This window comes from Triturus cristatus, chromosome 11, assembly GCF_964204655.1.
Source record: "Triturus cristatus chromosome 11, aTriCri1.1, whole genome shotgun sequence".
In the NCBI taxonomy this organism is placed as follows: domain Eukaryota; kingdom Metazoa; phylum Chordata; class Amphibia; order Caudata; family Salamandridae; genus Triturus; species Triturus cristatus.
In genome coordinates, this window is record NC_140594.1 from 1,109,279,707 (window position 1) to 1,109,302,029 (window position 22,323).

The 22,323-nt window shown below is 43.6% G+C and overlaps 1 protein-coding gene across 3 annotated transcripts in view; it reads left to right on the forward strand.

Annotated features, from left to right (window-relative positions):
• Positions 1-8,787, forward strand: part of ECE2 (endothelin converting enzyme 2) — a 246,486-nt gene extending 237,699 nt beyond the window's left edge. For all 3 annotated transcript variants that reach the window (XM_085635580.1, XM_085635581.1, XM_085635582.1), the window contains exons 17-19: positions 1,847-2,037; positions 3,740-3,835; positions 6,940-8,787. In XM_085635580.1, the coding sequence (XP_085491706.1) occupies positions 1,847-2,037; positions 3,740-3,835; positions 6,940-7,116 (464 nt within the window). In that variant the 3' untranslated portion in view covers positions 7,117-8,787. The remainder of the gene's footprint in view (positions 1-1,846; positions 2,038-3,739; positions 3,836-6,939) is intronic.
• Positions 8,788-22,323: the final 13,536 nt, after the last annotated feature.

Below are 22,323 nucleotides of genomic sequence, written 5' to 3' on the forward strand. Positions count from 1 at the left end.
TTTGTAGAGAAAAGGGACATCCTTCCTGCATTCCAGGAGAAGTAGATAACCTTCGAACATTGTCGAAAGTTCATAAGCTTGACAATTGGTTGAAAGTATAATCTCTCGCTTAATTCAGTAAAATGTGAATGACATCTCATATTATGGATACTAGACACCAAGAAAAAACTCTAGCCATGCATCTTCTTTACAGCCCTTGACCAGTCCCTTCACAAGGGGGAGGCAGAGCTGGCACTGTTTGTTAATAAACTGGCAGCTAACGCATCCTACCACTAGATGGTGTTAGATGTTGGAGCTGCCATGTTTTCATCATTCACCGAGGATATACTTCTATACCTAGAAAGAGGGGCCACACAATTAAGCATTTGGCCCAGGCTTTACAAAAGCCTATTACTGCCCTTTATACTTCTAAAGGTTTGTCCTCTTGTATGCCCCAATTAGAATTTCTATAACTAGTACTTAAATCACAATCTTTGACAACTGTTTTTTTTACAAATTATGAGGGATTTTATTTTACTAAATGCTTTGTAATTCAATACAGTTTTGATGAAAATTAAAAGAGGAAGTTTATTTTTGTTTCTTTAATCTGATGATGGGATTGAATCTTGACATATCCACTTGCTATTTCAGATGTGCTAATCTGATTTATTAATACTGACTTCACTAACGGACTATCCAAACCAGAGACTGTAGGTTTTCAGTGAATTGAAGACTGTTAAACATAGTTTTCTTCTTACCTGAATAAGTCACCCAAACAAAAAGTAGTAAAATAATATTACAGTAGACAGAAAAATAGAAAAACGATTCTTGTGTGATGACTCGCTGTCCTAGACCTATAAAATATACTGTTTAATTTTTTTCAAGCGAGGGGTCCAAATCTCCTATAACAAAGATTTATCTCTAATAATTACTTGTGTCCTTACTTTATAGGTGGTTGAAAACATCTCACTTGGATTTATTTACAAAACCAAAGCAGATCAATAGATCTAAACATGTCCTTATAAACTAAGACATGCTATGGCAATAGGTATATTACAGCATACTGTCTCTGACTTAATGACTGTGAGTTGATATCAATAGGAGTCATACATCTTGAAAAAGTGTCTGTCGTCATTATTCCAAAATATTATCAGAAGGAATCTAGTTTCTTCATCTTCGTTTAAACCATGTGCGACCCTGTCCAAAATATGTATCCAGAGAGCTCTTTCTCTCACCCATGCTCACAATCAAGCCCACACCACCGTTCTGATCATTGGAATTGGAAAAGATACCTATTAGTATGAGTTTTTAAATTCTGTTTGGATTTGTGTTTTTGAAAAATGTTCAACAATCAGATATCTGTGGTCACAATTCTTTATAGCTTGCTAATGTTCTTTCTATTTGTCTTCTACTATACTCTTGGGACAACCAACATATTGTGTACCACAGTCACATCTAATTATATATACACAAGAAGGTGTTTTACAGTTTAACAGATCCTCAATTTTCAAATTCTCATATGAATTCAAAATTCCTAGTTCAACTGTCTTGTCCATAGCAAAATCAGAGCAGTTGAAGGCAGAAATACTGATTAATTGTACCTTCAAAATTCAAGTAAAAAACAAATGTTGAGATGAGTTCCTCCTCTCGATGGCCTTCATATATTTTTTCTACTGCTGTGATAACAGACATATTATACTCGGAAAAGAATTTAAACAAGGTTCCTTTCTTACAAAGCATGGCGCTCCGTATGTATCAAGCCACTTGTTCAGAGGTCACTTGAATATGGCCCTGCACTGATCAAATAGTTGATTGTATGGAACGATATAGGTGATCATCGAATCTTAATTCTATACTTTTTCTGTAGGTCGTGAATATGACAAGGAGGGGAACCTGAGGCCCTGGTGGCAGAATTCATCTCTTGAAGCCTTTAAGAACAGGACGGAGTGCATGGTGGAGCAGTACAACAAGTACACGGTCAACAGCGAGCACATCAATGGCAAGCAGACTCTGGGAGAGAATATTGCCGACAATGGTGGCCTGAAAGCCGCGTACCATGTAAGAACTGATTAATTCAATCTATGGCCATTTAGGTACCGACTGGCATTTTGAAATGTGTCAAGAACCTACAACTCTACATGGAATTGTTTTACATTCCTGGGGGCAATAGCCAGATTTACAAACTCGCCAGAGTGCAGGCAAACTTGGGTCACATATATAATTCACCCTGAAACTCGGGGTCTCTTTCTGTAAACTGGGAGTCGCCTTTCCTCAATCTCTGGAGAAAAAGTGACCCTAATATCTTCATGAATTGTGGCTCTGATCAAGGGACCTGGAAACTCTCCAATCGAAGATCTGGAAAACTCTCTCTTCCTTTGGGTCTGGGTGAATATCAGGGTCTGAGGATTTTACACCTTCATTGCCCCAGATCAGGTTGTATTTATTTGTGCAGAGGAGAAGTACTTGTGTAGGAAATTCTAACATGTACTCTGTAAGATCTAATTTTTCCTTATTTTAAATTTTCCCTTGTTGGATTTTCCAAGTTCCCTAGATTTCTGAAATGTAGCTATGTGTAATTGTCAGATAGTATGACGTCCGTGGGTAGAAGGGTTATTTTTAATTTCTGATGGTTTAATGTTAGCTGGGGTTAGTTTGTTTTTTGTCTGCTATAGAGTTACTGGTGAATCATTATGTTAAGTGAAAAGAGTATGGTTGTGATTGTTTGGGCTAGTTTGGTAAGTTACTGATGGTGTGGTTGTTGGAAAGGGATGATTAAGGTAAAAGGTCAGTCATTGGAATGGTTGTCAGGTGACAGGTCATTGTTGTAGCATGGGATGACATGATAGCCATTGTCTCGTATGGAAAGAATTTTCATTTATGTTTTGAAATTATCACACTTAATTTAGATTCTTGGTTTCAATCACACATCTTAAATGTTTACTAAATCTAAATACTTTAGAACATTTGTGGTGTGGGTCTCCTCTGCCAAAGCTCTTGCCATGAGCTCCTGAGCCTGAACATTGAGCAGTTCAGGGTCTTGAGACACTGCATGTACCTGCTGATGTAATATGGTAGCATGTTTTCCTACAGTTTGCCTGTTCTTTGGACCTTAGTTCTCGCTTTTTGTACTTATACATCAGCCTAAGGCCTTGCGGTGTTGTATATGTTCCAGAAAGCATTGCCTACTTACCTTCCCATCATGACTGTTAGTCCTTCTTCTACCTAGGGTTTTGACCGAAGCAGTATGGCTTCTGCCCACTCCTGTCTTTTTTGTTCAGGTGCTTTCTGTTGCTTTTATATATACACAGCACTCCATATTTGTGTCTCAATTTTTCTAGTATGTTCCCTTGCTCCATCTGATTTTTGATCCTGTGTGATCTATTGATTTTCCAGTTTGCAGATGTAGTACTTGCCTGAATAATAGCAATCATAAAAGGATTGCTTATTTTAGAATATTTTTTCTCCTGGGATGATTGATTGGTGTAAAAGAACTGCTTTGCTTGAGATGGTTGCTTGCCTTGAGCTGGTTGCTTGAGGTGTGATGGTTGCTTGGCTTGGCAAGGTGGTAGGTTTTGATGTGATTGGTGGTTCAACGACGCAGATTAGGATTGCAGCGAGGCCAACGCTGGAAGAACCCGATGGTTGATTGGCATGGAATTGATGACGGTGCGGTAGAACGGGTGTTGTACATGATTGGGGAATGCCGCCCGATCAAATCCCACTTTCTTTATTTCTGATGCTTTGCCTTTTTATCTTGCAGGCTTACAAATCCTGGCTGCGGCTGAATGGAGAAGAGAAACGCCTGCCTGCACTGGGTCTTAGCAACCACCAGCTCTTCTTCCTTGGATTTGCACAGGTAATTCCACCAACCAGATTCTGATGGGTTTTGGGTGTGGGAGCTTAGTCTGCAAAGATGAAATACACAGAAAAGCATTTGGTGTGGCATGAATCCTGCCACGCTGATCTGCATTTCATTGAGCACTGATGACATGGTCTACGGCTGATCGGATCGTATTGCCAAGAGGCACCTCAAGTCATGTTGTGAATTCAAATACTAATGAACCAATAATGGCAGGCTTGCGTTAATAGCTGCAAGGCAGCATCCCGTACTTAGGCAGTGGATTTAAAAGCTTTAAATGGTCAACCAGCAAAAGAATTGACTTGTTTTCACCTTTGAAGATCCTGAAAATAAACCGCTACCAAGAATCAAATGTTTGAGGGTGGCACCCAAATCAGGATTCCAAGTGGGGCGCAAATACTGCACGGATCCAGCGATTTTCCTTGCACAATTTTGCCACATAAAACCTGGGGCAAAATCGGCATGAAAAACATACAAAGATTCTGGTTTGGGCTGCTCAGAATGGGAAAAAATCTGCGGTATTACTGCGTTATCCAACATTCTGAGCTTCCCAACTCAGAATGGGGAAGTAACTTTGCAACAGGGAAAAAGTCAAACCCCCGGGCATTGTTGGTTTACGGCAACTGAGTGAAATTTAAGGTTGGCTTTAAAAATTCCTTCTGCCAAAACAAAGTCTTTTAATTGCACGAACTTGGTGCATGCAGTAGAAAACAACTATGTATCATTAACTAAATTTGCAGTGACCTCACAAAACAATACTTTACCATTGTGGAAGCTACTTTTGGGCTTTTAACCATTTTTAACCTGCTATATTTGGAATTCTTTTAATTGGTAAATGTCATCAGCATCAGACAGTATTTCCCAGCATTAATGCAATTACCTATTGTGGTAATTTGTCCCCTGTAGTTACCCAGTGATGTGAATCACACTGGTCAGCCGAAACTCCTTTTCCAACACTCATATGTAGGAGGCAAAACAATTGGTAGCAAAACAATGTAAGTCTGTCCAATTCATGCATGTGTTTTTGTGCCACAGCAAATTCAGGCACATGCATCAAGCACAAAACCGGTCACAAACGGGCAGATTCTCAGAATCTGCCCCTTTGCGACCGGTATTTTTGCATTTGGGATGCATCATCCCAAATGCAAAAATCGTTATTGAAGGAATCTCATAATAGCGATTCCTTCAATAGCGATTGCATTTAAGGAATCCCTAATTGAGATTCCTTAAATGCAATGCATTACAGTTTAAAAAATAGCGATTTCGCTATTAGCGTGAGCAAATTACCATGAAGCTGGACTTCATGGTAATTTGCTAAAACTTAGAAAAATGCACTTATTTGCATTTTTCTAAGTTTCATGTTGCCCACACACATGCCCTTAGAGCATGTGTGTATGCAACATTTGTGCAGAGTTAACATACATGGGTGCAATAGGGTGTCATTTTGACACCCTTGCACCATCGAAATTGCGTGAGCAATTTGCGAGTACCTACTGGTACTCGCAAATTGCTCCCGCAATCTCCAATTCATTCCTATGGGCCTGGAGGCCCATAGGAATGAATGGGAAGACATTCCTTAATTGCGACTCGCAATATGCTAGTCGCAATTAAGGAATTTGTGGGAAGCGCTATTTCTTTAGCGATTCCTACATGCATAGGGTTTTGCTATTCCTTAATTGCGATTCCTTAATAATCGCTATTAAGGAATCGCAAAACCCTATGATGATGCATGTGCCTGTTAGTGCCTTAGTTTGCGACAAACATCACTGCAATTTCACACTGTGAGCACTAATTTATAGGTGGCACTGTTTTTTGAAAAAACAAATTTGAAGACGAATCACTCCAAAAATAGACGCTGACCACGCCCCTCAACGAGCACGTGCTGAGTTGTGCGTGCCACGTGATGGCGTCATTCTACATATTTTATGCAGTATGCATGATTGTAGCACCGTGTTCAGTGTCACGTTTAGACTGAATGATACCTAGACAAGTAACACCTTCATGTGACACGCATGACGCAGCATTATGTCGTCACATGGCATGCGATGAAGCACGACCGAGGCATCCTCGATGAAGAGCGTGGTCAGCACACAATGCCGATCTTTAATTACACCAATGCTGCCTCACTAAAACAACATTAGGAGGCACATACAACAGAGGTAAAATGGTGGGAGATCCCTTTGATTACATGAGTGTATTTGCTTTGATTTACAAGCAAAAAACCCCATCTTTTGTGAGTGCTCCTTTGTCAATGGTTTCCTGTGTTGCTCTTTCACCTTGTTTCTCCATTCCCCAAGTTTTTCGTTCTGATTGTGAAAAATAAGTGCTCGCCCCAAAAAATGAGTGCCGGTGCCCACCACCTAAATTACTGGCATAAACTAAGCTCTGGGTGTAGCTGCTGAGGCCTGTCCTTGGCAAAGCGACATTCACTATCAAGTGACCTACTTCACCCACATGAATCTGTACTCTTACAGACTCTCTTTACATCCTTTTCTTCTATCTAATAATTTTGTATCAGTGGTGGCCGCCAACAAACAAAAGCTGGTGGGGCGGGTGGAGGCAATGCAGGAGGGGGAGCGTGGGTAGGGGAATGGACCGCGCGGATGGGGGTAGGATTGATATATAAAAGACTAATTATTTACCCGAAGCCCGCCGCCTCCCACATCGCGTTGGGCCTCCTGCGCGCTTCCTGGTCCTGGCAGCCCCTGGGACAGACTCCCATCCAATCCCGTGGGGCTCTCATGCTATGAGAGCAGCAGGGCTCTTGGCCTGAGCAGGCTGAAATGACGCTCTGCTCAGGCCAGGGAGTCTGTGGAGGTTTCTCCAGCCCGGCTGTTCAATGCAGCGGGGCTGGAGAAACCTAAGTGCGCATGTGTGTTTTGTCATATGTTGGCTAACTCTACTGCATATGTATTTTTCTCTACTAGGCCCTGCAACCTTAATTCTTCTGAGCGCTGCAGCCTTAAATCCCGATTTTGGGGTGTTGTCTGTTTCGAAAACATCTCAAATGGACAGTGTGGGGGTCTGTGCAGTGTGTAATTCTGTGTTTTGGTCTAGCTGCTGATTACCATATGTTTTAATACTCTTCTTCTCTCCCATAGGTGTGGTGTTCTGTCCACACTCCAGAGAGTGCGCATGAAGGCCTGATGACCGATCCCCACAGCCCGGCCAAGTTCCGCGTCATCGGTACCCTTGCCAACTCTGTGGACTTTGCTGAACATTTTAACTGCCCTGTCGGGTCCCCCATGAACCCGGGTGAACACTGTGAAGTGTGGTGAAATAACCCCTATGGAGGAGGAGGTTGTATGCACACACTGTGCCACCATCAATATCTACACTTTGCACACTTTTCGGAGATTGGCACAGCACAGCCATTGCATAGCAGATAGGTACTTTCCAGCATCTACCACAAGCGTATGTAGCATCATCTGTGCAGCTAGAATGCATCACCTCAGAAGCTAGGGCGTATCATCTGTGATGCATCACTTGAGAAGCAGGGTGCATCATTTGAGAAGCTAGGGTGTATCCTCTAAGAAGCCAGGATGCATCGCCTGAGAAGCTAGGGCGTATAATCTGTGCAGCTAGGATGTATCACCTGAGAAGCTAGGGTGTGTCATCTGAGAAGCTAGGATGCATCATCTGAGAAGCTAGGACATATCATCTGTGCAGCTAGGTTGCAGCACCTGAAAAGCTAGGGTGTGTCATCAGAGAAGCTAGGAAGCATCGCCTGAGAAGCTAGGGCGTATAATCTGTGCAGCTAGGATGTATAACCTGAGAAGCTAGGGTGTGTCATCAGAGAAGCTAGGATGCATCGCCTGAGAAGCTAGGGCGTATAATCTGTGCAGCTAGGATGTATAACCTGAGAAGCTAGGGTGTGTCATCTGAGAAGCTAGGATGCATCATCTGAGAAGCTAGGACATATCATCTGTGCAGCTAGGATGCAGCACCTGAAAAGCTTGGGCGTATCATCTGTGTAGCTAGGATGCATCACCTGAGAAGTAGGGTTCATCATCCGAGAAGCTAGGGTGTATCATCTGGGAAGCTAGGGTGCATTACATGTGCAGCTAGCATTGCTAGATTTTCACTTGGGTTCGATAGGAAGCTCTTTGTTCTTTCAGAAAACCAGAAACTGATAAAAATGAATGACTGAATTAATTATTCTCACTCATGGAAATTACTCTGGCCCACAATCAAGTCCATACGTTTATTTTTTGGTTCACTGTGCCAACTACAGGCAGGTACCAACCCTTTGCAAAGTAGTCTTGTCCCAACCTAAAAGGGATTGTCCTGTTCATCCTGCTAGGCCATATCTCCACTGTGTAAAAACAAAGGCAACCCCAGACAAGCATTGGTGAAGTCAACCAGTGAAGAACTTCTTGAGTCCTTTGGCGCCGTGCACAGGGGACTCATGTCTGGGCCTCTCCTTCATACTTACAGCTTCTCACTGAGAAAAAAAAGTGATGGGTGGAATTTTTGACTTAATCTGAGCTATTGGTAATTACACTTGGCAATATTCCAGTGTATAGTTGTTTGATTGTTCTACCATTATAGACAGAGACCAACCTTATGCAAATCAGACCAGATTTAGAGCTTAGTGGATGGGATACTATGTCAAACTCATTGTTCACCCACTTTACTTAGAGCTAGGGAACCTACCAAGTTTCCTACAGTGCAGTCTATGCTGGCTATGCCAGTAGAAACCCTTTGGATATTGGAGTATTGGCAAATTACCTCAAACGGCCACCTATTTAGGGTAAAACTTTTGACATACTTTTTTCATATTTGGGACAGCAAGGAAATGCTGGGCAGACCTGAACAGGAAACCAAAACCCTTCCCTCTGACTCTTTCCCCCTTCACCACCCCTTTACTCATCCCAAACCTCGTCCTACTGCTATGATCCCCAAAAAAACACTTTCTAGACCCTTCCCTCTTCTATCCCTCCACTATCCTTTCCAATCCAACTAACAGACTAATGTCCACCGTTCATATTAACTTCATATTTCCCTATACTAATTCCCCACTAGTCCTGCTTGCGTTCTGGAGTAGTGTGCTAACTGCCAAAAAGCTCTTTAACACCTCATCAGGGGTAGCAAGCGCTATTTAAATGCAAATCCTTCCCTATTCTATCCCTCCACTATCCTTTTTCAATCCAAATAACAGACTCACATGTTCACCGCTCAAATTAATTTCATATCTCCCTATACTAATTCAGCACTAATCCTCTTTGGGTTCCGGAGTAGCGTGCTATTTGCCTCATCAGGGGTAGTAAGCGTTATATAAATCCAATTACAATTACATCCTGGGAGTAAATTCTGGGAACTATCAAGGACATTTATTTTTTTGTTTTTCAGTAACAATCCCCCACTAGGAATTTTATTTTTGAAGAACAAAAAACGTTACTGGGTTGGTACATGAAACATGGTGGCCCCTCAGAAAGGTTTCAGAGAGTTCAACAAAGCCACCGCAATAGCGGTGTGCTAAAAGCACTAAAAAATCTGTCTGCCTGGCAGAGATCTCCAAGTATGGTGAACAGTCTCCTGCCAGTGTGGTGGTGTACATCCTGCCTCTGCCCTGGCGAACTGACTTACTGGCCACCTACTTCTAATGAGGGCCTTCATCTTGCGTCTGTGGGAACACAGGCAACAGGCCTCATCTCCTTTGAAATAAAATCCGAGACTTGTTTGAGTCGGGCTTCCTAGGCGTAATGCACCATGAATTATATGGCGCCCCGAGTTATGAGACCGGGGGTTTGGCCTAGCTGTCTAACTAACAAGGAACTTGACTGGTTCCTTGAGTAGTTACCAGTGTCTGAGAATAATTCAAACATTCAACGTATCACTTTTCATTTTTTTTGCAGAGACGGCATAGTTAGGATGAGTATGCCCAGGCCTGAGTCCCGTAACTCACTGTGCCATAGGACTCATACTGCACCTCAGTGATGATGAGACTTCACTGTTCATGCTGGACTGTCCCTTTTGGGGCAGGGCAAGACTGATTTGGATATGGTTGGTCCTCGCCTGCAGTGGTAAGACGGAAAACGTCATGGGACGAGAATGCGGCTGAGTGTTATCATAAGTGGCTGAGATTCATTCAAGCATTCAACTCAACTCTGTATTCCTTTATCAGTGAGTCACCCCTTGTTCTAGGTTTGATGGATGGGGCCATTTATAACACGGTATATATGGGGCCCCCTGTCAAAAACTGATAAGAGACAGTAAGTTTTCTTACCCCTTCCTAAATATGGTAGTTTTCCCCATGTGTTGCACTAGTGTAGATATGGTAAACATTGACCTACACTGGACTACATGAGGAGCCATCTAACCCATGCTGGAAGAAACAGGGCCCAAGAACAGATGTATAAGCTCCTGCTGGAACATATAGGACACCCCCAGATAAACAATGGCCACAGAGCTCCTCGTCTCATTCTGGATTAGAACAATTCATTGCAGAGTAGACAGAAATGTATTTGACCAACTCTGAAACATATAAAGTACCGTCGCACATGCACTGGAAGAGGGATCTCTGGAACATGTTGGTGTAGACGGACAGCTGCTGAAACACACTGGACAGACAGGGTACCACCGATGCACATTTGATCAATGGGGAACGCCTGCAATACATCAGACAAACAAGCATTTGCAATGCAATAGGTCTCACATTTATGGGAGTTTGAGCTATTGGCATTGAAAATGACAATGCCTTTTATTTATGTGTTGTTTTTAAAAAAGATAAATAAAAGGCTTTGTCATTTACAATGCCAATAGCTTAAACTCTCGCAAATGCGAGACCTATTGCATTCCAAATGCGTTCGGCGCCCGTGCTATAAAGATTTTTTTTTAAACGTTAGGAGAGAGCATGCTTTGCCTGCAACAACAGGCAGGACAAAGCTATTTGAGAAAATAGTGCTCGGTGGCTGTAATTAAAGCCTACCGAGCAACAACACACGTAACGAGGGTGTCCTCATGGGAGGTTACAAAATGAGACAAGGCGGTGATAAGGAGCGACTACTAAGCCAATCGACCAATGAAAAGCTACAGTTTACAGTGGACAAGGACACAAGCCAATGAAAAATATGGGTGGAGAGTGGGCGGAGCTTCAAATCCATACCTGAATACAGCATGCCTCCCAGAGCAGTGCATGCACTGCCCAGGCTCGACCTAAAAAGAGTACCAGATACACACTGGTGACATATGATCCCCTGAAGCATAGGCCGCGTGCTGGAAATCCTGATCAATACTGGGCAGATGAAGAGACCCCGATACACATTGGACAATCAGAGAGCACCAATACATACTGGATCGATAAAGTGTGCCTGATAGACATGGGAAACAAGGGAGCCCCTGATATGTCCTGTGCAAATTGAAGGGATCTGATAAACACTGGACATACAAAGAGCCCCCAATATGTTCTGGGGAAACAGTGAGTCGCTTGATAAATTCCTGGCAGACTGCAGGATCTTCTGCAGATCAAGTAGAAAAAGATTGTCTGAAACACGTAAAGCGGCAGCGAGACATGATGCGTATTAGGTAGTTCTTCTAATTGCAGCATCTTCGGTTTAGAGATAAAGTCACTGACGTTAGTTCTCCTCAGGCAATCCCTTTTCAACAAGGCACTGAGGTTGCTCAAACCAAGTACACCAGTTGTCCCACTTTTCACATGATCCACGTCATCTTCTTCACACGTTCTATATGGGCGCTTTTTGGATTTAGAAAATCTAGATGTTAAGAGGCCCCTACCGTTGTATTCGGATTGGACAACAGAGCTACATTGGTAGTTGTGTTATATTCTGTACGTGGGTATCATGGATCACTGTTCCCTAAACCAATATCAACCTCCACTTCATGCAGAAAGGGCTAAGGCCCTCTTAGAGACCTTGAAGCAGCATGTTCCAATGTAATATTTAAAGCAGCCACTTGGGCAACTCTGCGTGCCTTCTGATGCTCATTGTAGCTGAGCCTTGCTCACGTACATTTTTGTCTAGCTCTCGGGTGATGCCTGCCATAGTTATTGTTAGATGGTTTGTAGTTTTCCAACGAGGAAGAAGAGTATTTGAACACAGAAGAAAGTGTAAGTGACTCGCCACAAGTGACCTTTACATCCCTCATTCAACCAATACCCTCCACCCGCCCTACAGCTCTCCCGCCCTCATTGGCAATCTCAATCTATCTGCACTGTGGTGTAGATGGATGGAGAAGCAGATGAAGTAAGGCTAGCCGGTGATGGTGCAGAAGTGAGGAGTGGGTTTGTGGTGGTCTAACCATGCTACTGAGGTTCCAATCTCTTTTTGCTTCTGTAGTACAAGCGTGTTGTGGTCACCTGCTAAACTGGACATTGCCTTGAAGAAGCGAAGGGCATGATTAGTAGCACCAGCGCTACTATAGCAAGTAACACGCACTATGTACAACCAGCTTGTTCGAAGTTATCAATACCGCGTGATAAGAGAAGATCATAGAAAAATTCAATTTGGCATAATATTGTGTCCTACACATTGTTTATAAAAAAAATTGAAATGAATAATAGAAAACCAACATTCAACGAGATTTTATTTTTGTAAATAGTATTCAGGACATGACATCTATGTCATGCATTATTTTTTATGCAACAGTCTGGCGTACAAGCTATAGTAGAAAGACGTTTCTTAAATCGCACTAAAGCTGTGAGGTGTCAAGCACCTGAGATATGAATTTGAGGCTTTTGCAGCACTGGGGGCCCGATTCACAGAACTAACTTAAGACAAAATCCTAAACTTACTACCATTTTGGTATTCACAGAAGGCACTTACTCGTTTTGGTATTCACAGAAGGCACTTACTCATTTCGGTATTCACAGAAGTTAGGAGTCCTAACTTTAGGACTCCTAAATGCCTTCTGTGAATACCGAAAGTCTTAAAGTTAGGATTTTTCTCAGTTTAGGAGGAGTAAAGTTAGGACTCCTAACTTTAGGACACCTAAATGCCTTCTGTGAATACCGAAAGTCTTAAAGTTAGGATTTTTCTCAGTTTAGGAGTAGTAAAGTTAGGAGTCCTAACTTTACTACTCCTAAACTGAGAAAAATCCTAACTTTAAGACTTTCGGTATTCACAGAAGGCCTTTAGGTGTCCTAAAGTTAGGAGTCCTAACTTCTGTGAATACCGAAATGAGTAAGTGCCTTCTGTGAATACCAAAATGAGTAAGTGCCTTCTGTGAATACCAAAATGGTAGTAAATGTAGGATTTTGTCTTAAGTTAGTTCTGTGAATCGGGCCCTGGGAGTTTTAGGACTCATGGACTATCACAGGGGAAGGTCTCTTATCCAAGGGGGATCACGAACGAGGAAGTCTACTAGAGTTTACAGAGCAAGGCTAAGGTCATGGAAAGTGAGTGAAGGTTGATCCATCTGCGATTGAGGGGTGGCCTTACGGCTCTGTGGGTCAAAGACTGAGACTGAAAGGATGGGGATTGCCAGTCTCTGGATGAGTTGGATGGGGTTCCAGTCTACTGTACTATCTGTGTACTGAGCCGCCCAACATAAACGCTGCTGGCTTTACGCGGAGACGTACAGGGATTGCCTACTATGTGTTATAGCAGATAGGGAGAACGGCGATACACCTCGGGTTTAACAAAATAAAACTAACAAACTAACATGAAATATAAACTAGGAAAGATATGAACCCTCCTCACATACATGCTAGGAGATAGGTAGCACCTGAGATGCACACTGATACACTGCAGTGAGCCACATGGGAATACATGATCATAGACACTATTTAAAATCCCAGTTAGAACTGCACAAACTCCACTCGGGTAGATAGTGAGTCCCTCAGTTAAAGCTTGTTGGAGGAGAACCTCAGTTTACAGGGTGCCATGTAATCCACTCACCAGCTGAATCCATATTTAGCAAAAGGTTTCACATATTACACAGTTTAGAGGACAACAAAGCCACAACTCCAAACCCTTTGTGAAAGGGCATCTCCTACACATACCCGACAGAGGTGTCCCAATGAATTCCCATGCTAGCATAACATACTGCCATAGCCATGTAGAATGGATAGTGATGGATAGATAATGTTCAACTCTGAACCACAAGTAATCCTGGGCGCATTCCATTCCATCAACTTTAGCTCATCTGTGTCATCAAAGTCAGCGACTGACTAAAAGCAAATCTTTTTTGGCCTTCTCCTAAAAGAGACAGTCCATCACAAACTGCAAAGGACCACGGACCACGAGCAGTCCCAGATGCATTCCACCTTTTTGGGCCTCATCAGTGAAGCTGACCTTGAATCCTTGCGGCCGGGCGATCTAGCAACCCCTACCTGTAAACACCCATGCTAGTCAGGGCGGCTCACTTAAGAAAAAAGTGATGGATGGAAATGTCTGAATCAATATTAACTATTGATAATTAGTTTTGGTGCATTTGATTCCATTGCTTTTAGCTTGTCTGGTCCTGGGTATAATTTTGGTTGCCGGAGGTAAATGTAATTCTACTTTGCAATAGCTGCTTGTCGCCATCTCCGCTGTGTTTGTGCGTGTGAAAAGTGAGATGTTGGGTCACACAGTGTGTTGAGAGATATATGTTTCTCTTCTAGAACACATGCTTTACTTGTGTGGGATTAATGAATGCACATGCACAAGAGGGTGTGTTTTAGAACGGAACGTAGATTTATTTATATATATATATATTCATATATGTAACATTTACACAATGACCTTTGAGACCATATTCACTGGCAGAACACTGGACTTATGCTGCACTGTGACCTGGGCCAGAAATGGGGAATCGCTGGGGGGCAGTAGCATGGGACAGGGCTTCTTCGGCTAAGGCTCTACTGCTCAAACCCCTGGCGCAGTAAAAATGTTTCAATCCTTTTGCTTGCCTTGAGCCACCCTGCATTACCCCATTTCTCTCCAATGCCACCTCTCACCCTTTCAGTGTTTTTTTCTCTCTGCCTCCGACATTTCCTGTCTTCTGTTCCAAATTGACATGGCTCCGAACCTCAAATCTGTTTCCTCAGGGCAAAGACGACCACAAGAGATGGTCATTGGTGAAGGACGGGCCGGTGTAACCCTGCCTCACAGTCAACATCATCAGCTCCACCAGGTTCCTCAAGACTGCTTCGCAGAAGGTGACCCTCCAGCCAGCCAGTTTCCCCAAGGATCTTCTTCACAGAAGTGGAAACTCTCAAAGGTCTGGTTCTCTACTGCCTACTACTCTGAAGTAATGTCCTCACTGGTCAGATCTCCAAAGGCCCTACCTCACATGTCTGGATATTCTATATTACACCTTCTCAAGATCTCTCTGGTCAGCTTCCCAATGGTCACTCCTATATATCTGGACATTCGGTTCGGTCGACCGGTTTGGCTGGGTTTTCAATGATCACTCAAACAAATTCTGGCAGTCAGCTTGAAGTGTCTCTATGATCACTCTTCCAGATCTGGCACCTTCACTCGTCAGCATCACGATGATCACTCCTTCAGAGCTGGACATTCCCTATTCAATTTCTCTACAAATCACGCCTCAAGATTTGGACAGTCTCTAGTCAGTTTTTCAATGATCACTCCTTCCGATCTGGGCATTCACTAAAAGTTTCTCTATGATCACTCCTACATTCGTTGGTCAACCAACGATCTAGTACATACGTTGGTCAGATTTGCAACGATCACTCCTCCAGCTCTGGGCATTCTCTGGTCACCTTTTTAATGATCACTCCTCGAGTTCTGGACATTCTCTAGTCAGTTTCTCCATGTTCACTCTTCAGGATCTGGACATCATCTGTAAGTTTTTCTACGATCACCTCTCAATATGTGGGCATTTTCTGGTCAGGTCACCAATGATCATTCCTGCTCATATTATTCACCTGCACGTTTCACTATGGTCACTCCTCCAGAGATGGACATTCTCTGGTCAGTTCTCCAATGATCTCACCTACAGATCTGGGAATTTACCTGCTTGTTTCTCTATGATACTCCTTCAGGTATCGACATTCTCCTGGATTTGTCTTTATGATTGCGCCTTGAGATCTGGGCATTCTCTGGTCAGTTCCCAATGGTCACTCCTACAGATCTAAGCATTCCCCTGTATATTTCTCTATGATCACTCATACTCATATTTTGTGGTCAGTTTTGCAATGATCACTCCTACAGATCTGAGAATACCCCTGTAAGTTTATCTATTATCACTAAAAACCATATTTTCTGGTCCGTTTCGCAATCATCACTCCTACAGATGTGTGCATTCACCTGTACGTTTCTCTGTGATCACTTTGACAGATCTTGCCATTCTACAGTCAGTGTCTCTATGATCACTGCTCCAGATGTGCTGACTCTGCTGTAGGTTTCCCCCATTACCTTTCCTTCAGATCTGTTTTTCCTCCTTTCCGTTTCACCATTACCACCGCTTACAAGGTTTCTCCTGATCAGATTCTCAGTTGTCCGTATCCCACCACCAGATCCTGGTAATCTTCATCATTTCCGGATGGAATATTGATATGTAGTTTTAAAAGTGGATCTGTTTCCTCTCAACATTGATATTGTCTAGGGTTCATTTCTCTTTCCACTGTACACCGCACATGGAAAAACAGAAATAGCTTTTTAGAACTTGTTATATTCTCTCAGTTTCCCTGTTGCCTCCTCACCTAATCCTGACTTCCCCAGTCAGTTTCCTCATTACCTCTCAATTCCTGGCCTTCGGGGTTAGGTTTCCCACATTACCTCTCTTTCCTGATATAGACATTAACTTTCCGGTTTCACCAGTACCACTCCCTCCAGTTCTGGTTATTCGCCTGCAAGTTACCTCGTTAACACCTCCTCTAGAGATTCACATTTTCTAAGGTTTTCCTATTAACACTTCTTCACGAAACCTGGACAGTTTCCTGGCGTTCCCTATTACCATCTCAGGAGCGGAATATTCCAATTGTCCTTTCTTGCCATTACCCCCTTCCCCTTCCTTCCATATATAGAGTTGTTCTTCAGATCAGAGTCTCTGTGACCCCTCTTTCTATGTAGGACATTCTTGTGTTCATTTCCCATCACCTCTCGTTCCTGGTATGTTTATTGTCTTAATCGTTTTCCTCACTACCGTAGATCTGGACATTCTCAAAATCAATTTCTCAAAACCAGGTTACATGAAGGTTGATAGTGTTTTCATTATTTTATGAGGACTTGCTCTTACGCGTGGGGTACCACCGTACCATAGTCAGAACATCACCTGACATAAATATTGTATCTATAATATCTTTACAAAAACGTCCAGAAAACAGAAAGTTTGCACCCAATGGGATATAATATTGATGTCCTACAAAATTTCTATATACAATAATTCTGACATGCAACCCGTGTGAGAGCTAGACGTACACAATGGTCTCTTCCACTCGATGTGTTACTTCACGCCCCCAAATTATAGTTTAGTTGGTATAAAGAAGATTTTTTAAATTTCTTACCGACTTGGGTCATAGTAAACAATATTTTTGAAGAACCAAATTCCAAAATTGGTGTTTAGTTTGAAAAGGTGGGTCTGTTTCCTCCAAAAACGGGATATTCTTTGCGGCTCATTTTCCTTTCCACAGGTTCCACTGTAAACCCATCTAGCTAGAGGAAAAAAACAGAAGACACTTTTTACACCTTGGAAATTCCTTGTGTTACATGTTTAAACCATGTTTGCTGAAGTTTGTCCTTGAATACAAAGTAAAGATGAGGAAGGGTCTCCTTTGTAGTCACTCAAAAAGTGGTAAGATCTCACAGGGGTTTCGACACACAGTCAAAAATGTTTTCAAGTGGAGGAGTGATTTTTTTATTTTTTAAATTAAGGAAAAGGTTCCCATGAACTATTGCTCTGGTGTTACTCCGCCTCTCCATATTTAAGTCGTAACTCTGCGATTTTCCATTTGGTATTTACTAAACATATTTCATTATTCTCGGACCCACCAGCAGTGAAAGGCAGGGAAAAACTTTATTGCAGTCAGTTCGGTCAATGTGGTGTTTCCATGCCTTCGATTCTATATGATGAGGCAAGGCAAGCGCCTTAAGCGCCTTTTACTACAAAAGATCAGAAAAGTTTCCTTTTCGTGCGCCAGGTAAAATGATGTTTTGCCAGGAGCTCTCTAAATCCTTCCGGGTTGAACTCCTGTAGGGAGTAGACGGACATCAGTGCAGGTGCGCCCCCTAGTGTGTGGTCATAACATGACAGTTGCTGAGTCACTGAAGCAGAAAGACACCAATGGAGCTCTAACGTGACTTGTCAGAATATGGCGCAGGCAAGGCTCCTGGTGGAAGGAAATGACCACCCTTGTAGCGGTGACACCTAGTGGCCAGTAAGAGCATTGCTCCGCTATGGAAAGTTCATGGAAAGAGCAACAGGGCCTGTCTGCAGTAATGGCAGCGCGGAAACATCATCCATGTTACAGGCATGAACTGGGGCCCCAAAACACACGTTGCTGCATTAGTGACAGCATAAGGTCCCTGGAGTGTGTACACATACACTGATGCAGTATTGCCACCTCGTGGCCACTGACAGCTTGACACTGTCCCAAACCTCTAAGAATACGGAACTGTACAGATGCGGAACGGCGAAAGAGTGCCCCCTTTTGGACAGTGCAAGCACGAAACTGTCCCAAGTACAGGGGATGGGGGTAGCGAGGGGTCTGTAATTTGCTTCCCGCCCACAGGGTTCACCCTAGTGCCTGCCTCTACAAAAGAATTGGGAAATGGAGCTGTAGCAAAATATCCCACCCCATATTCTAAGCCCCTTGAAGGCAGCGCTGCAGGGCGCTAGACCAGTCTACACGCAAACAGTGGGCAGAGAGTTGAGGCCAAACGTATCTCTGAACTTCTGAAAACCTACACAAGACACTCCACGGCTGTCCTCGGCGTGTGAAATCCGTATTTTCTGCCCTAACCCTGATATGCCCCCGTCTGCAGAACATTGCGAGAGAGGGGGAGCTGTTTTGTACCTCTTTACAGTCCATGCCTTAACGACCACCCTGCAAGACACAGAGCGGAGGTCTGAGCTTGTACATGCTTTAAAATTCCAAAGATGTTGTGACGTGGATGTGTCGTCCCCCAGGGTAGTGGCTTAAAGGGAGCCGGGGGTGGGGGGAGGCGTGCTGCCCCGCTCGGGATGACATTTCATCGTGTATGTGTCCGTGGGGAAAGTTTTATTTTTACATGCACTGTTGAATAAAAGTTGCCAAACTTGCTCTGACTTTTATTGTCTCTGACGTCATAACTTTCTTTGCTCCTGGGTGTGTGTTTCAATGTCGCTTCCTGTTTGTGTTTTGTCGTTCCTTTGGTCGTACGAAAGTCTTATGAAAACATGAAAATACAATTAAAAAAAAAAATTAAATAGAGTGTTCTGGATGCAAAGTGACACTGTTATGGAAAAGGGACCGACGATATTTTCATCTGTTCATGGTCTTTACCATTTAGCAGAATTTACCAGGCTGTTTACATCTCATCTCACGCTTTTGGAGTGAGACTTACGCAGTTTGACTGCTAATTAAAGACTCTCGCCTTAAAAAGTAAAAAGATGCAGCACACTGTTACTTTGCTTTCGTATCTTGTCCACTTTCTTTTGTAATGTTTTGGATTGCTACTTTCTACAGTCACAATTTGGGAACACTGGATCACAATAAAGATGTGCTATTTTAGAGGCCTAGGTTGTTTGTTCTTTCTGTCCTGTTGTTGCTTGAAGTCATGTTTTGCATATTTACTGGTGGAGAGAGCATTCTAAACTTCAAGTATACTCTCAGCTGTGCGAGAGGAGACAAATAAAAATCAAATACTTTTAGTACGTCATTGAGCAATGAAACCAGACCCTCTCTGATCATGTATTCATAATTATCATTTTGAACTGTGCTTTCTTTTCAAGCTCACTACATTTCACACTCTATATATATTTTTTAGTCTTTCTTTATGCCCTCTTGTGAACTCATTACTTCAAGATTCTAGCAAAAGTACACCTGAAGAAGGCAATGACAATGGTTAGTAATGCCGAAACAGGTTATCATGTTTGAAGATTATATGAGACGTCAGTTTTCATACTCCACGAAATAACCAGATATTAATATAGCATACTGAAACGCTGTAACAAAACATCAAACCACTGTTCAACCACAAGATAGCACACTATGCGACAAAGTATGACATCAAACCATGTCGTAGTATGCAGCGAACAATGCCCCAGCACGAAATCCAACGCGTATCCCTCTGGCATACTACCTCACAGGAGCGGCCCATGCAGGTAAGTGGGTGGGGGTGGACTCGACAGACGACGACAAGGGAAACTCAAATAAATATTTAATTTTGCCTCCTCCTCGTCCGTCGAGCTCCCCCCTTTCCACCCAGCCCCACCACTCTTACCTGCACGGGCCGCTCCTGCAACCACATACCATATAATCACCACATTACACTTTCACCCTCCAAGAACACGTCACACTAGAACTCGCAACATCAGATATCACAATCTGACATCTCTGTAATCCACACAGTATCTCCTAACATCCCACCATACCACAAAAGAGACCACGTCACACTGACGGCAACATAAAATATACTGCAACCTAAATCCATGTTATACGTCTCAGATTACCAGAGCCCAAAATCCCACTCCTCATCTCCGAACACACCATGCTATATTATGTAATGAGCACATGGCACATCGTCCACCACACTACACGCAGGAACCTAACACCAGTATACCACCCAATGCGATCCAACACAGAACCGCATCGGTCTACAACACTATACGTTGCAGCTTATCAGGATTCACAGGCAAGCACATCATCAAATAGAGCCTAAGACATTATTTTACTCCATTCAACAAAACAGGACTTGATACAACACAACACCATACCTCTCCATGCCGCATTAGACCACTCTCAACAAGAAAGTGCACCAAATGTTACATTCACAACACACACACCATCCATCATCACACCTGGTCACACCACTCAAGACAACTTAACATCATAGACATAACACTCCAAAACACCACTCAACACCAGGCTATAACAAATAATCCAAGAAAAAAAACACACTAACCATTAAACACGCTACACCAAGCATGGCCATAACAATTCAACTTGCTATAAGGCAGTGATACTCAAAGTACGACCCGGGGGCCGCTTGCGACCCTCTTGACCTTTACAAGCGCCCCCCTTGGTAAACAGCAGCACAAGCTGCTTTTTAGTTGAGGAGCACTAATATTCAGAAAATAATAATAAATAAATGGAAAAGTATTTCTTAACCTGAAATAAATGCTTGCCCATTTATTTAACATTTCTTTAGACCTCCTTACACAATCCCTGACCCACCGTGCTGGCATCAGTGCGGCCCTCGTTAACACCACAGACCATACTTTGTGGCCCCATGGCAAATGTTTGCGAGTACCCATGCTATAAGGCATGCTCACACACTCATACCACAATCAATCAATCAGGAGAATTGTAAGCACGCTACTCACCCATGAGGGTTTCAGGGCGCTGGGGGGGAGGAGGGGGAGGGGTAAGCAACTCCGCTCAGTCGAAGAGCCAGGTCTTGAGTGTCTTCCTGAAGATGTTCAAGGAGGGGGCGTGTCTGATGTCGATCGGGAGCTCGTTCCAGGTCTTGGCCGCGATGTAGGAGAAGACTCTTCCACCTCTTCTGGCTCTGCTGATGCTCAGGGTTTCAGTGAGGTCGGCAGATCGGAGCTTTCTCTTGGGTACGTGGAAGGAGATTCTCCTGTTGAGGTATTGGGGTCCGGTGTTATGGAGGCATTTGTAGGCATGGGTGAGTATCTTGAAAGTAACTATCTTCTCGACGGGGAGCCAGTGGAGGCTACGCAGGTGTTGGGTGATGTGTTCGTGTCGAGGGATGCCGAGGACGAGTCTGGCTGCGATGTTCTGTATGGTCTGGAGTTTGTGGAGCAGAGACTTGTTGATCCCAGCGTAGAGGGCGTTTCCGTAGTCCAGTCTGCTGGTTATGAGTGCGTGGGTGACGGTCTTCCTTGATTCGGGGGGGATCCATTTGAAGGTATTTCGGAGAATGCGGAGGGTGTTGAACCAACTGGAGGTGACGGCGTAGACCTGCCGGGTCATGGAGAGGGAGGAGTTAACTACAATGCCAAGGTTTCGGGTGTGGTCCGTGGGGTGGGAGGGCTGCCGAGGGCGGTGGGTCACCAGGTGTTGTCCCATGCAGAGGGGGAGTGTCCGAGGACGAGGACCTCTGTCTTCTCCGATTTGATCTTCAAGCATCTGCTGCTCATCCAGGATGCAAAGTCCTTCATTCCTTCCTGGAAGTTGAGTCTGGTGGTGACGGGGTCCTTGGTGAGGGAGAGGATTAGCTGGGTGTCGTCGGTGTAGGATACTTTGCTGAGTCTGTGCTGTCTGATGTTCGCGGCGAGGGTGGCCATGTAGATGTTGAAGAGCGTGGGGCTGAGCGATGATCCTTAAATTACTTCGCAGTTGATTTCCATGGGTTTGGAGAGGAAGGGTGTCAGTCTGATCCTTTGGGTTCTGCCAGTGACTAAGGAGCGGA